Source organism: Amblyomma americanum, chromosome 1 (assembly GCF_052857255.1).
Source record: "Amblyomma americanum isolate KBUSLIRL-KWMA chromosome 1, ASM5285725v1, whole genome shotgun sequence".
NCBI lineage: Eukaryota > Metazoa > Arthropoda > Arachnida > Ixodida > Ixodidae > Amblyomma > Amblyomma americanum.
In genome coordinates, this window is record NC_135497.1 from 23,404,151 (window position 1) to 23,420,245 (window position 16,095).

At 44.3% G+C, this 16,095-nt stretch overlaps 1 protein-coding gene across 2 annotated transcripts; it reads left to right on the top strand.

Moving 5' to 3' along the window:
• The first annotated feature begins 5,527 nt into the window (after positions 1-5,527).
• Positions 5,528-10,554, top strand: LOC144131398 (uncharacterized). Of its 2 annotated transcripts, XM_077664450.1 has the most exons (8): positions 5,528-6,075; positions 6,143-6,225; positions 6,309-6,390; positions 6,541-6,583; positions 6,735-6,788; positions 8,346-8,414; positions 9,281-9,440; positions 9,710-9,813. In XM_077664450.1, exons 3-7 carry the CDS (start codon positions 6,337-6,339, stop codon positions 9,412-9,414), a joined length of 354 nt encoding a protein of 117 aa, XP_077520576.1. In that variant the 5' UTR covers positions 5,528-6,075; positions 6,143-6,225; positions 6,309-6,336; the 3' UTR covers positions 9,415-9,440; positions 9,710-9,813. The 2 variants fall into 2 exon arrangements, with proteins under 2 accessions (XP_077520576.1, XP_077520575.1); XM_077664449.1 differs by lacking the exons at positions 5,528-6,075; positions 6,143-6,225; positions 6,309-6,390; ... (1 more) ...; positions 6,735-6,788; positions 8,346-8,414 and adding exons at positions 8,791-8,998; positions 10,352-10,554.
• The last annotated feature ends 5,541 nt before the right edge of the window (positions 10,555-16,095 follow it).

Here is a 16,095-nt window from a genome sequence, read left to right on the forward strand (position 1 = left end):
ACTCTCTGGAGGGCCACTGCGTCCGACACGGCCACTCAGCCGAGTGGCGCTAGAGAAGTTGGACCTGCGCGTGGCGCTTCTCCTCATCTGCCACTTCGCTTCGATGCGCAGCCGTGTCGGACGAGGTGGCCCTCCAGAGAGCGCAACCATGCGCTCGCGTTATGACAAGAGAAGAAGGTTGCTAGTGACACGTCAACAGGACCAGATGGTATTCCAATTATATTAATAAAGAAGCTTTGACCAAAATCCAAGCAAACATTAATAGAGGTAGTGAAAAAAATGGTAGTGGATGGCAAAGTCCCCAATGCATGGCGATCAAGTAGAATGAACATGATATATAAGGGAAAGGGGGACAAAGCTGATATAAGCAAATACCGTTCTTCAGAAACGCACTGCGATGAGTCTAGGTTAGCCTGAGCAGCTGTCTGTGGAAGGGATTTAGCAATGAAGAGGGAGCATACCTGCGGTACGCGTGCGCTTCTTCGCTGCTATCGCGGTGGCCGCATTAATCCCATACAATCATCGCTATATTAGAATCTAGAAATTGTGTATTTTAAGGTGCAGGCGACAAGAATAAAACGGATGGCAGAAACAAAATTGTCGGAGCGAACCCACGCAAGCGCATTTTGTACAGAGCTGTTTGTGCCATCTGCCGCGGCATAGTTTCGTTTCTGTGCTGTCGTTAACGCTAGCGTCGATGCAACTGTGCCAACAGACGCAAAAAAAATCACATGGTCTGTAAGTGTGTTGGCGTTGGCCTGGGTGCTTCCAGAAGTCGCCGAACGCAGCAGCGAACAAGTGCCTATATAGAGTACGTGTATAGTCTCGCTTTTTCTGGCCGGCTTTGCCATTACGCGCGCATTGAACGAATTCCGGGACGGTGTAAACTACCATCGTGAGATAACTTTCGCGACGCACGACAAGGGAATTATGCAACAATTGCATTATGTAACAGATATAGGCTGGGACGCTCATTTTTCGAACATCTCCTTGTGGTGGATAGCACTGTCGTCCTCGTCTGAGCTGCTGCTGGAATCGCTGTTGTCATGCGGCAGCAACGCAGACCGCGCTCCTAGTGTAGTTATCCGGCCTCTCTTGGACATTTTGCCTCGCACAGCGCGGCACCCGCAAAACAACACAGCAAGGACGCTACTACTGCGTCAAAAGCCTACACTTGCTTCTGCCTACGCGCAGGGGACGCCGAGGCCTCGCACCGCTTCCGCGAAATGGCGGAAGTGGCTCTGTCACGTGGACTCATCTCGGAGCCACTCCGACTTTTTTCTCGGAGCGCCTCAGAGCGCTCTGAACTGGAGGCGCGCAAAGAACCAGCCGAATGTAGTCATAGCGGCCGGTTTCGACCAGCCGAATGTGTGGTCGCCTCTCAGAGTGCTCTAGAGCGATCTAAAGCGACCAGTCGAAGACACCATTAGTAATTTGGCGGCTTGGCTGGAAACTGGAGCTGGACGTTCAAGCTACATTTAGCGATTCAAAACTAGCGCCTTTATGTAATTCTTGTCGAGGCACAATGACGATGGCTACTACCGCAGATCCGCTGGTCACGTGACTTATGATTCATCCCAGTGCCTCCTTTACTTAAAGGAGGCGTTGTTCATCCTCATCAGAAATCTGGGCATAAGTATAACAGACTGAAGTGTTACCACAAATAAATGCTTTCTTTGTTGCGTTGATTTATTAGTAAGCCGTTTAACGTTTGGAGCGATTCAGATGCAAGGCGAAAAGCTAGCGCGCGAAGTTTTTGGCGGGACTGGGGGCGCTGCGGGGCTTGGGCCAGAGCACGACCGGCTTTATTACTTGGTAATAAGCCAAGTAATAAAGCCGGTCGTGGGCCAGAGTCAGCGCAGCAATTTTCATAGCGCGCGCTTTTTGCAACAAGCGGCGTGGTGCAGCTCGATAGAAGGAACTTATGTATACAGTTTTGAACTCTGGATTCACGCTTGATGTTCAGTGAAGTTTAACGTAATGTTATGCGCTGCATTCACACAATTGTTTAACGTGAGCGCTGATATTCTTTTTTTACACTGTCTCCTCTAGCACACCGAAACAAGGAACTTTGGTAGGCTTGGCAAAGTCAATGCAGCACCCTTTGTGTGATAATGTCGGGAGCGTCGCTGTCAGAAGGAACGTATGTATGCAGAAAAAAGGTTAGAACTGCCCGAATTAGACACGACAGGAAAACAGGAACAAACACTACAACACAGGCAGCCGTTTATTGGGGCATTTATGGGCCCATCAAAACCACGTTGGGTCGACAGCTTTTTAAGGCCTTTTGTGAATGAGCTCAAGGAAATTCTAGAAAAGGCATTTCACTTAAAGGTTGAGAAACATTATCTGCGCCTCGGTTGTCGTGTTTGTTCCTGTTCTCCTGTCGTGTCTAATTCGCACAGTTCTAACCTTTTTTCTGCAATGAACCAACCTAGCCCGCAAGAACGTTCTACCTCGTATGTATGCGTATTGTCAACTATATGCATTCATGCTTCATGTCCAGTGAAGTGTAACGCAATTTTATGTGCTGTATGGGCATAACTGGTTCACCTGAGCGCTGATATTCTTTTTCGCATATTTATTGGCTCATTCTTGCTCACGGTTCAATAAGGAGCACGTGCGCAGAAAAAAAAATAGGGATTAGTGTTTTGAGTGTGAAAAGATGCCAAAACTAATGACAGAGCATCATGCTCGGAAGAAAGCGCGTCTTGAAGTAGAAGGCATGCTCGAATAGTTAGGAGTGTCAGTTCCCCGAGACAACGTTATCAGTGACTGCTCTTCACATTCTGGGCATTCACGAGGTGCGCTAAATGACAGTAATGTTCAAGACACTTCTCATGAACAATCCATACTGGAAAAGCATGTCGCGGGGACTACGGCAATTGCTCCAGACCATGGGACAGTTGAGGCAACAGTTTCTTGCGACAGTAATGTTGACAGCTTTTGGGACTTCTCGGATGAGGAAAACCGTAGGTGCATTGAAGAGTGTGCTACGCGAATTCGTTGACCTGATTTCAGACGACTTGTCTTCTCTCGTGTTTGGTTCAGAAGCACTAGAGCAGTTCGATCAAGGGACGGCCTATCCAAGCGCTGAAAGTTTTTCTGTCCGTTTGGCTCGGTGGGCTGTAGAACATAATATAAAGCACCGTTCCCTGACATCGTTATTGGGTATTCTGAAGTCGCATTACTGTTTTTGTGACCTTCCAAAGGATGCACAAAGTTTGCTGGAAACCCCTCATAAGTCAGCTATGGCAGCAAGTGTTGTACCTCTAGCTCCGGGATTTTACTGCCATCACGGTCTAGAAAAGGGGTTAACGAATGCTCTGCTTAACTCTGGCTGTGCTGCACTAGTTGTTTTGCTAAGCTTTAACATAGATGGGCTTCCCTTGTCTAAAAGCTCAAAGCAACAACATTGGCCAGTACAAGGCCTTGTGTATACCTCAGACTTGGCTGTTGCTGAACTACAGCCGTTTATTGTTGGGGCATCTATGGGCCCCTCAAAACCAGGTTGTGTCGACAGCTTTTTAAGGCCTTTTGTGAATGAGCTCAAGGAAATTCTAGAAAAAGGCATTTCACTTCCCAGTGGCACTGTAAAGGTTGAGGTCGGAAACATTATCTGTGATGTGCCAGCTCGCTCATTCATCTTCAAAACGAAAGAGCGCAGCAGTTACTATGGGTGCCCCAAGTGCACAGCAGAGGATGGCTTTGATGACAAAGTTTTTTTTCACTGACGGCAGGAGTGCCGAGAACAGATGAGTCATTCCGCCTGCAGACAGATGAGGACCATTATTATGGAGTTTCCATTTTGACCGAACTACCCATTGACTGTGTAAGTGTGTGCCTCTTGATCCAATGCACCTAGTGTACTTAGGTGTAACAAGGAAACTTGTAAACCTGTGGTTTTCAGGTCCACTGTCCATTCGAATTGGTCCAAAAGATCGTGAAAATATATCGAAACAGAGTATGTCTCTTGAAAAGCATGTGCCAGAGGAGTTTGTGCACCGTCCAAGGGCACTTGATGGAAAGGATAGGTGGAAGGCCTCAGAGTTCTGGCTCCTTCTTCACAACACTGGCCCTGTCATCTTGAAGGACAATATCTCTGAGGCTGCTTACAGAAATTTTCTAATATTGCAGCTAGCACAATATTTTGCATGCCGTCATTGTGCCAGGAGCATGCAAGTTATGCTCATGTTCTGATGGAAAATTTTGTGCAAGATTTTGCTTTGCTTTATGGCGAACAAAATGTGTCGTATAATGTTCACTGCCTTCTACGCCTTGCTTCAGATGCTGAACAATACGGTACGTTGGAATCTTTTTCAGCATTTCCTTTCGAGAATAACTTGCAGAAAATTGAAGCGTTGCTTCGCAAGCCAGGATGCCCTCTCAGCCTGATATATAACAGGATGCAAGAAAAAAAGCGCTTGTGCAATGAAGCCATCTGGTGCAGAGCATAGGGCTAACTGTGATCTGCTAGGTAGTGATGACAAAGCTGGCCGCCCGTTTGGATGTATTGGACCGCAGTAGAGTGCAGCAAAGTTTAATTCTTTTACACTGAGCCTTAAAGAAGGCAACAACTGTTGTCAAATTGGCAGTGACACTGTTCTGATTAGTGCCTTCGCACACTGGATGGAAAATGGCTGTCCATGCATTTTAGGCAGGCAGTTCTTGGATGTTGAGCCGTTGTATGTGCATCCTTTTGACTCTACAAGACTTTGAATTTGTATTGTCAACAGACTGTCATCTGTTAGGTACTGGCCTGTTGTAAATGTGAAGAAAGCAGTGGTGCTGCCCTACAATGGCAAGCACGCAGTCGTGCCACTGTTGCACTGCAGCTAAATAATGAAAAAGGCTGCCTGAGCTGATATTGGTTCACGCTGTAGCCGTGAGGTAAGCAAGCACAGTTTACGGAAAGGTGCAGATTATATAGTCCGATACAACTTAAAGGGGCTCTGAAACACCTTCCGAGGAAAGCACATCAACTCGCTCAATCACTGCATTGTGGTGTCATGAAAACCTCGGTCAAATATTACACTTCTGCACGCAGCAGAGGACCCACAATCACGCACGAAAGTTGGCGGGCCCTTTTTGGCGACTTTTTCATGCTCTGACCCCCCCCCTCCGTCACACGCATCTAAGTATACATGTCGAGTGCTGGCTATTAGTTGGATTCTTTCAGACGTCAGGCAGCTACCGTGGCCACGGCAAATAAATTGCGTAGTTCTGGCAAGTCGGGAAGCTTCACCCCTGGAGGTTGGGCCGGCGTTGGAGCGCCGACCTTCCTGCGTGCAAAAAGTGACGAGAGGAGAGGGAAAAGCGTGAAGACGCTGAAATTCAAATTTTGACTACAGATAACGCCGCTTCTACAAATTGCATTAGAAAATTTCTTGCTGGACAGTATTCGTGAAGAGGCATTCTTCAACATCGCAGGGATACTGCAGCTTTATTAGAGCTCCTTTCAGGGCCCCTTTAAGGACATGGCGTCAAATGCCCCTCTGAAGAGGCCCTCCAGATAACAGCATCGATCGAGTGGCATGACATCGCAGTTCATCTCCTTTTTCACAGAAGCACCTGGCAGCCACCTGCGATGTCGTGTTAAGTGATTAACCTTCATATGAGATCCACTCAACACCGTTGGCTGGACGGCCTCCTTTGAGAGGTATTCACTGCTGCATTCATGAATTGAATCCACCTATAGTGCTTTTTTGTTTCCCCCTTTCCTTCATACGTGTTTGCTTACTGCACTGTTATAATACGGCAGTTATTTGCAATCTTCTAGTTTTCATGCAATTTTTGCCATACGTAGATTTCTCCCAATATGTTGGATCCTTTCCAAACGTTTGACGTACATTTACTGCTGGATGTTTATCCATTCTGAAACTCTCATGCAGATGGAGTTTTGCATAGTCGAATTTGTGGAGGAAACCATGATTAACATTGCGCCATCAACTTGGATTGTTGGAGCGAAATTCTAGTGGCCACCAGGCCCAGGTGACGAGGCTGGGCTTGTCCTAAAAGGAAAAGAGCCTAGTAAAGAATGGAAGACTTTCACGGTAAAAATCAAGGGAACATACAGTAAGTGTACAATGCATAGCCTAGCTAGAAGGTACTAAACTGCTGTACATGATCACTCATATTTCAGCCAGCTATGAAGATGCCAGGCGGAAGCTTGATCATGCACGGTATACTTCGGACCTCGACAGTGAAGGAATGGAGAAGCGAAAGGTAATTACTGGGGCTGGCTCGGTATTATTTACCTCTATGTTGTTTGATTCCCATGTTCAGTCTACTTTACCTCCTTGTTTAAGGTACTGCGACCAAGTCATTACCTGAGCGATGATGAGGGGCTTACTCCACCAAGCAGTTTCCCCAGACCATCGTCCAGCACAGGTATGTATGCTGCATAGGGCAACTATACAATGCTCTCATGTGCATACATTGTATTTTCAGCAAATGATAACGTTCTTCCTCTAGTTGCCGATGAAGTTAATAAATCATAATTTGGCATTTGCAGCAAAAGTCTAATCTTTTTTTGGGAAGCTTTCAGATGAAGATCCCAAGATGCTCTTGGAGACCGATCCTAGTAAGTGTTCACTCAGCTGATATTCCGTTGCTTAAGTATGTGCATATTGCTTGCATTATGCTACATAGTTTTTTTTTACTGTGGTAGTCTTAATAGTGAAGGGAAAATGGGAGCTATTTTCAATGTTCTTTGCTTGTTTTTCGAATTGCAGTGCTAGGGGTTACAAGCAAGTTGATTACGGACAATCAGCTGTCACAAAAACAAGGTAGTGGTAAATTTTTGTGTGTTGCTGCTAAATTTTGAGGCATTGGACATGGCCCTTTTGAATATATTTGGTGCATAACTGCCGAAGCTAGTCATTAAGCTAAACCGAGCAGGCCACTTAAAATGTGGCTATGAGACTGAAGGTCTTTTGTAGAACCTAAGGAATGGTTCATTTTTAAAAACTCAAGTTGAGACAACATGTTGTGCTGCAACTAATTTTTGATTGTTTAGTATATACGCTTTCCGGCTGGTTCCAGCACTGCATTTAAATGGTTGTGGTTGACCTTTACTCATAATGTGAAACTTGGTTGCCTACAGGCAATTGCTGGGAAGTGTAGCTTGTATGGTGGCCATATTGTGTTAATTGACACAGCTGTAGTGTGTTGTTGAAATGCCAAATATTAGTAGTATGGTATTTGGAATAATGCACAAATTAGTAAACATGGAACGGCATGTGAAATTGACCTGTGCCCAGTTATAATGAACAATTGAATTTTTTTGCATGGCTTGGTTTCCAGTACAACCAAAGAAAGTTGACGGGACATATAAAACATGTTGAGGCCATATGAGACATACAAAAAGTGCAGTACTATTGCTACTTCATTACTTTAAAGGAGTCTGACCTGCACTAAGAAGCCTCAAGAGTTCGAATGAGAAGGTACCAAGGAGGTGTTTTACTGAAATTTTTGTGCTTCATATGAACGTCTTTTTTGTCACATCACTATGCAGGTGTTGAAACTTAATAACAGGGTGAAGTTTGGGTCACTGACCAACTCAAAAACAAACGAAAATGACGTTTCGGGTCCCGTACAAACGAAAATGACGTTTCGGGTCCCGTACGACGTTTCGGGTCCCGTACAAACGAAAATGACGTTTCGGGTCCCGAAACGTCATTTTCGTTTGTACGGGACCCGAAACGTCATTTTCGTTTGTTTTTGAGTTATTGTGAACAAGGGTCCCGTACGAGACCCGAAACGTCATTTTCGTTTGTTTTTGACTTGGTCAGTGACCCAAACTTCACCCTGTTATTATGGTTCATCCTGATCAGACGGTATTCCGTCGAACGTTAGACTACGTGAATATTCGCTATCAATTTGGCCAACAAGCTGTCATTAGTTATTGTGAACAAGGGTCCCGTACGGGACCCGAAACGTCATTTTCGTTTCTTTTTGACTTGGTCAGTGACCCAAACTTCACCCTGTTATTATGGTTCATCCTGTCCAGACGGTATTCCGTCGAACGTTAGACTAGGTGTTGAAACTGAAACAGAACAGCACAAATTGAAATTTCAGTTGTAAATTATTGCTGGCCATTTGCAAATGCTCTGCCATTCCAATGAACAAAATACAGTACAGATCCTTTGCTGCCTGCCTTTGCACCACTTACAGAGCAGCTACATTTCAGCTGCCTGTTAGACAGATGTCGCTGTCTTTATGTCAAGCTAAATATTTGATTTCCTTCTTATTGGCTACTTTGTGCCATTGACCGGTGCGTGGGTGTAGTGTTTGCGCAAGCTATTTTTTTATTACTTTTAATGCTCATGCACTCATTCCTACAGGTCTTCCCTTGCCTGCAAGCCAGGGTGCAGTAGAGCACTGGTCGCGAAGAAAGCTGATGTTGCCCGAAGGTGACTAAAGACGAAGCACTGACTTAAACATTTCTGCATGTCTCGCATTGGGTCTGTACGGTTTTTATATGTGCCTGGTCTGGTTTCAACTATCATGCATGATATGTTCCTGTTCACACAGCAAGCAAGACTTGCCACTGCCACTGTGCTTTAAGCTTTTGCATGCCACCAGTAGCTTTGATTTGCGGTTTCACACTGCCTGGCTTAACACGCCAATTTCATCCTGCTTGGTTTAAGTTGTTAATGCACTTTTGTCAGTTTTCTTCCTCTGTTTGGTGTGGTTCAGACCTATTAGTTTCACAGCTCACAGTTCTCTGTTATCATATCATTCTGATTTTCTTTGTGGATTATTTTGCCTGCATGCACCTCTAGAGTTCCAGTAGCATGTACTGAGCAGACTCTCCCTGCTGAGAATCATTCAGCAGCAGCAGCAAGGTGAAGTGATCGTGGGAATGGCGGGCAGACTTTCTAGGGACGTTGTGGTTTCCCGTGAACAAAACCCGTTGATCACCACTCCATTTAAAGATTACGAGGCTCTGAAGGAATTTGATGTGACTCTGCATGGTTCAAAGAGAGAAGATTTTGTAAGTATTTTTATTAAACTGAAATCTGTATGTTGGTGCATATTTTACTACTTTCACTTGAATTTGTGCGCAATACGGTACTTGGTACTTGATGTGGAATTCCTGTTTACTCAGAGAAGTAGAATGCAATTATGGAGCTTGTCAAGGCTACACTATAAAACGCTTATACTGCATTTTTTATGCCATCTATGATGTTATCTCGCTAAAAGCAGCTGCTGGCAATGTTTTGGATATGAAACTTTAATTTCAGTTAGGATTGTGTTCAATTTAATTTTTTTTTAGATTCAAGAACTTTCGGGGAAAGGTGGAGCGAATGTAACCTCATCAACGAGACGACTCCTGCGGCACCTTCTGGAGGACAGCCTGGCATGCCAGTTTTCGTGGCTGGGCAAAAAAGGGAAACACGCTTTCAATGACCTGCGGCTCTGCTCATGCCTAATAAGTAAGTCATGGATTTTTGGCACGGGTGAAGATTTTTCAAGTGCTGTTACATTCAAGACATGTTATAGTACAGCTGTATATTAGATGATTGCTTATGGCCTCTATCTTGTGCTTCATATATAGCGCTGTAAGTGGGGAGCCTTGCCGTAAGCATTTGGCTAAAATGCTTTATTATCATAGTTTGTTTATGGAAGCTTCAGTTGTCTGTTGGAGGAGGGGTCCGCAAACCTAGGCAGGAAATAATTACATGGGTGAAATTTTTCTGAATAGGTGCCATAAAGAGGGGTCATGACGCCAATGACTACGTCGTTGGAGCAGCTATCCATGAGTGGCTGCGCCACGCTCCTGCCCGGCACTGCAGTGCCACTGGGAAGGTAATGCAGCCTTTTTATCTTGCTAAAGCTGGACAGGCCAATTAAGGATTGATTTTTGAGTTATCTTTATCTTACTTTATCTTATTTTTGAATAATGTAACTTTTGTATTGAAAATAAACACGCAGTGTTATCAACTGATTTGGCTGCTTCCTGGCAAAAGATTTGCACACCATAGCAGTGTTTTCATGGCTATAAAATGTTAGCAGTACAAAGTAACCGATGGATTGCTGAAAATTAGAGCATATGACCAACTAGCCTAGCACACCCAAACCTTTTCTCTTCTTCACTAGAATTATGTGGTCTATGTAATAAGGGAGTAATGACTCATTGGCATCCACCCAAGCGCAGCTGTACGGCTACAAAGGAAAGCTATACAGCTTTGAGAAAGCTGTATAGCTTTCCTTTGAAGCCGTACGGCTGCTTGGGTGGATGCCAATGAGGAATTAATCCCTTATTACAAATTCTACTCCACTTTGGGGGATTCCCCTGAACATTTGACCAATAATGTGGTCTAATGTGGTCTTTTCTCTTCCCTAGAATAATGCGGTGGGCTGACTGCAAGTGTCAAGAACCTCTCTTCATGGCCATAATGGCCGTTGCAAATGTGATGAGTAACCACTGCCTGCACCTGAGGTGACAGGTTTACCTTGGCAACCACTACACACAATATCGCAGCATATGTACTTTGAGGGCTAGTCTTTTTCAACAGTAAGTTACTGACTTGCCTACATGTCCGATAGTTCTATTACTGTAGTCATTTTATGTTTGTAATAATTGTTTTTTTTTCTACCTTGTAGAGAATATTACAGTTCAAAGTTTGGAGTCTTTCTTTTCAGCAGTGCAAGCCATATTGCTCTGACATACTTTGAGACTAACTTTTTTAACCATCATATTTTGCCACATCATTTCATTGTATTAAACAACATGTAACACATTTTGTTGGCCCAACGCAGGGTGTGAACTATGTTCATTGCATGGGCAAGGGCCTTACTCTTTACATTTGAGACTGCTGTAGAAAGGCAGTCAGTTTAGACATCTCCAGTTGTTGAACCTATTATGTGTCCGCTTTCACTTTCATCATAATATTCTCGAAATGCGGCCTGCTTTTCTACTCTAGTCAAGCTTCCACTTGCCTTTAAAAGTACACAGGCTGTGCTGGTTTGGCTTTGGGACTGGTGTGTTTATCATTTGTTACATTAGTGCTTTTAACTCCACATTTGGTGAACTCACTCGCATGCGCGGAAATATTTTATACAAGCTAGAGCAACTGCTGTTTTCATCTGAAACAAACGTGTTGAGGTGGCCATTGCAAAGGTCCCTCGCATATTGTTATCAGTTGATGTCCAACTTCCCAAGTATTTTAGCAGCTTGGTAGTTCTGTACTTTGTAGCCTTTCCTTTTTTTATTTGATTTTAAAGTTTCCTGTTGCTATATTTTGCCAAGAATCTGCAAACAGTTCTGTTCAATGTGCAGCCATAAAGCCTTGACATCTTTGAGACTGGCTGCTTCGACCAGGATGTTCATCATTAGCACCTTATAACCAAAAACCTACGTGGAGTTGCCATTTAGTCGCCCAACTGCCAGATTTGAACTATGTTCATTGTGTGCACATGTGCCAAATGTATGATACTTTTGTGTTCTAGTCTTTTTTATTTTGAACAGCTTTGTCTTTTGGCTATCAAAGAATTCTTGGTTTTGCTATGAGTCTACAATCTAAGACCATTGTGCATGTCATTAGTACTCATATCATGTGCCATTTACTCCTTATTCAGTGGGTTCACTCATCTGAAAAATTCTGTTATATTGTGACTATGTGCATTTACTCTTTTTGTCTGAGAGGCAAGTATGGGTATACGTGTACTTTATGGTCCAGTGCTTAATTTCCAATGTATAGTGTCTTGTAAAGAACGGACTGTATAAATGGGATCCTTCTTGAAGCTGCGATTTGAACTAGCTCATTTACCATTAGCCTATAGCGTCACATTCCGAGGGCCTCTTCTGTGTTGTAAATTCTGTTCACTTGACCAGCTGCCCTGGTGTCTGAATTTCAGATTCTAGTCGAGTTTTCTGTTTAACGACATGTTGAAAGGTGTCATACCCTAGTTTTTATTCTTTTTTGTACCTTAAAAAAATGTTGACTGTATTTATGGTGATATCACAATCGTAGTCAAGTGCCCGTTACTCTACATTTAAGCATTTGCTATGGGATTGCACCCCTATATTTACGAAATATTGTGATGAAACAGCTTACTGTATCCTGTTTGTAGATCAAAGACAAAGTTTCCACAAGTAATCCTTCACAATTTTCTAACAAACCACTTTTACGGAATATATACCACTATCTGTAAAATCATCCTTCTTGTAATTATTTGTGTTTAAAAATCTGGAAAAGTTAACTTCGAACACTGTGTATGTCCTACATTATTCAGATTTTTGGATATAGCAGGATGCTTCTGCCGATTTGTATTCATTTTCCTTCCAGTATCTTAATAAAAATTCAAAATGCATGCTTCCATACTCTTAATGCCAGCAACAAGCTTGTGTATATTTTGAAGGCACTCGGCAACAGTACAAGACTAATTATTATTCCTTTGTTGACCTCCACATAAACTTTTAATTTTGAAAAGCAACGTCTCTTCTGTGTTCAATCAGCATACCTGAGCGCCAGAACAAGATCCAAATCATGTTGCAAACATCCAGCTGCAACATCTAAAGTATGTCTCTGTTACCAGATCTGGAGAGGCATTTCGCAGTTGTGGGGATGTTGATTCTTAGTCAACCAGATATATACGGTCATCTGATAAATGTTCATAACATCTGGGCAGTACGTATATCTGACGTCTAGTCAACACAAGTGGTTTACTGGGAGTGTCGCGGCTTTAATCGGCGATTACTTCCCCATGTTAAAATTTTCCCACAAAAAAAAACTGCTTCCTTATTAACAAGCTTCACACATGTTCCAATGCTTGAATCTTGTCAAACTCTCGAAGCAGTTCAGTGCCCTTTTATTAGAGCTGTAAAAGTAGCTGTCTGTGAGTACATCTACTTTTAACACAGTGCATCAGTTCAGCAAATGTGAGGGCAGGTGGCTATATCAACATTTACAGTTTCAATTAAGAAGGCCTTTATTGTCAGCCTAGGTTATTGCTTCTGACAAGCAAACATTGCCAAGAGATGTGTGCATACCTTTGTGCAACCTGTCTGCTGTGCGCAACATCAAGCAACAATTTTTAAGCGATGGCATACAAGCGTCGGAGAAGAATCCAGATGTCTGCCATCACCACACATTAGGGGATTCTCCTGGCTCCACCTGTCGCGGGTGTGAAATAAAGTTTGATTTGAATGTAAATGGAAACAGTTTCAAGCGAGACTTCCCAACCAATATAACCAATTGCCTTGTGTGTGCATGTGTGTGTGCGCGTGCGTGCGTGTGCATACCCTCTTGCCCAATGAGGCATTTCTGATCCAAAGATTGTGGGCCCCCAAATTTCACACAAGTGCAGGACTATGTGTTCAAATCTGCATGAGCTCTAGCACAGAACTGCTAGTCCCAGCTTGATTCTGCTATCAATCGGGAGTTGAACCGTTGGCCAACACAGGTATAAGCATCTATGAAATGAAATGGGTTTATGGTTTTTATGGGGGTTTAACGTCCCAAAGCGACTCAGGCTATGAGGGACACCGTAGTCAAGGCCTCCGGAAATTTCAACCACCTGGGGTTCTTTAACGTGCACTGACATCGCACAGTACACGGGCCTCTAGAATTTCGCATCCATCAAAATTCGACCGCCACGGCCGGGATCGAGCCCGCGTCTTTAGGGCCAGCAGCCGAGCGCCGTAACCACTCAGCCACCGCGGCGGCTGAAATGAAATGGTTTCCAAAGGTTCAGTGAAACGTCTGGCTATGCTATTGCGATGTCACATGTAATCGGTGATTAAAGTGAGGGAACAAATGGAGGGTAATGACATCCAAGCCGAAATCGAGAGAAAGAAATGGGCTTGGGCAGGGCACGTAATGCAAAGGCAAGATGACCGCTGGTCAATAAGGGTAATGGAGTGGATTCCAAGACAAGGCAAGCGTAGCTGGTGGCAGCAGGAAGTTAGCTGGGCGGATGAGATTAAGAAGTTTGTGGGGATACGGTGGCCGCACCTGGCAAGGGACAGGGTTAATTGCAGAGACATGGGAGGGGCCTTCGCCCTGCAGTGAGCGTTGTTGGGCTGACGATGATGAATTTTTCGGCACATTTTGTTCCTTACAGTAATAAATCGGTGCTTAGTGGTCACTTGTAGGCATCTATAAGTTGATTAGCATGCTGCTAGTTATTATTATCTGCATTTGAATGATTTCAAGTGCTGCCATGGTAAGTGGTACAGACGTCACATACCAAGAACGACAGGGCTAAATAGGAGCTGCAGTTTAAAAGTTCCTGCTCTCGATAATGTACTAGCCTGGGCATGCATAAGAGAATTACGCTACACACAATGGAGGTGTGCATGCAATGTCAGCAATGACAGAGGTGACCTTTTAAACTCTTTTAATCGTCCATTGATTGTTTTCACTTTGGCGAAGTTTAGCAAGGGAAACACACAATCGCGTCATGCATAAAATTTTAAAAGGCATAGGTACCACTACTCTTTGCTGACCTCCACTGCTAAAACATATGGGTGGAATTCCCTGCCTGGTTAATGCTGCTAACGTCAGAAGGGAAGAAGTCTTCGACACGAACATGGTCTTCAAAGAGTTCAGTGCTGCCGTAATTCTCAATCATTTCTAGCAGATGGGTAAGACAAACACTCCTTTTCAAACAGTGCTGGGAATTGTTTCGTTCAGCTAGACGTCTGCGAGCTGCACAGAGTGCGCCATGCAAAGGTACGCTGTCACTTAATGACGGCCAGCTGTGGGGCGCGAGTGACTGCATGACTGAAAAAACCTCGGCGCAATGAAGACAACCGAAGGAAGAAAAAGACAACACATGCGCACTCTACCAACTGTTTATTGGAACAAAATGGGCACATTTATAACCCTCATTCACCGTTCGCTCACACCCCCGTAACAAGTAATATGCAAATTACAAGATTAAAAACAAAATGCAGAAGGCTTATCTACAATTCGCTTAAACCTCTAGCTTATGTAAAGATTGCACAAAGCACTAGGTTATAATAGAAAGATAAGCCAAACAAAATCTTAGCAATAGCAGTGTCACTCAATCGTAGCAAAAGCAGTGTACCTACCTACCATGCATGCATACATGCATACCTACCTGTCTGTATGTCTGTCTGTCTGCCTCTGTCTATCTATCTAATCTATCTATGGCCACTGAAAAGAAAAATGCTTTTAGTCTGCAAGTGGACAAATATAGCCCTGCCTCTCACACTTTTCTGAGAGGCTTCTTTGTGCCCCCTGTAAAAAAAAACAGAAAAGTAGAATTAAGTTAGAATGAAAAAGAAAACAAGCAAGCAAAAAAGTATTAATATAGCAATTTTTAATAGATTGTTTGTTGATGTAACTTAGGTCACTGTAGGTGTTTGCAGCTGGTTCTCACATAAGAAGGATGTCACCTGCCGCACAGGTAGATGTTTTCTTGTCGAATCCCGACGAAGAAGCACGTCCACTCCTTCCGAAACGCATCTGCTCCGTTCACTGTCTGGTGCCTTCCTCGCGACCTGATGGACCATGGCAAGCAACTCCGGTGCCGTCTTCCGAGGTTCTACGGCGAACTTGGGGCCCAATGCCAGGACATTCTTCACGTGCTCAGGTAGATGGACATCTCCAATAGTAGTGACGTCCCTTCGAACCGTGCGACCTGTATGTGCGACCTGTATGACCTGTATGTGTTGCTACGCACCACCAAACCAGAACGTCAAGCCGACAGGGATTTCCAGGCATACCTTCGCATCGCCTCACAAACGACAGAGTTCATGTGGCAGCAAGCGTTGCAGTATCTTTGGAACACAGCCCTGGAGAAGCCTCGCACATGAACTCTGTCGTTTGTGAGGCGATGCGAAGGTATGCCTGGAAATCCCTGTCGGCTTGACGTTCTGGTTTGGTGGTGCGTAGCAACACATACAGGTCATACAGGTCGCACATACAGGTCGCACGGTTCGAAGGGACGTCACTACTATTGGAGATGTCCATCTACCTGAGCACGTGAAGAATGTCCTGGCATTGGGCCCCAAGTTCGCCGTAGAACCTCGGAAGACGGCACCGGAGTTGCTTGCCGTGGTCCATCAGGTCGCGAGGAAGGCACCAGACAGTGAACGGAGCAGATGCGTTTCGGAAG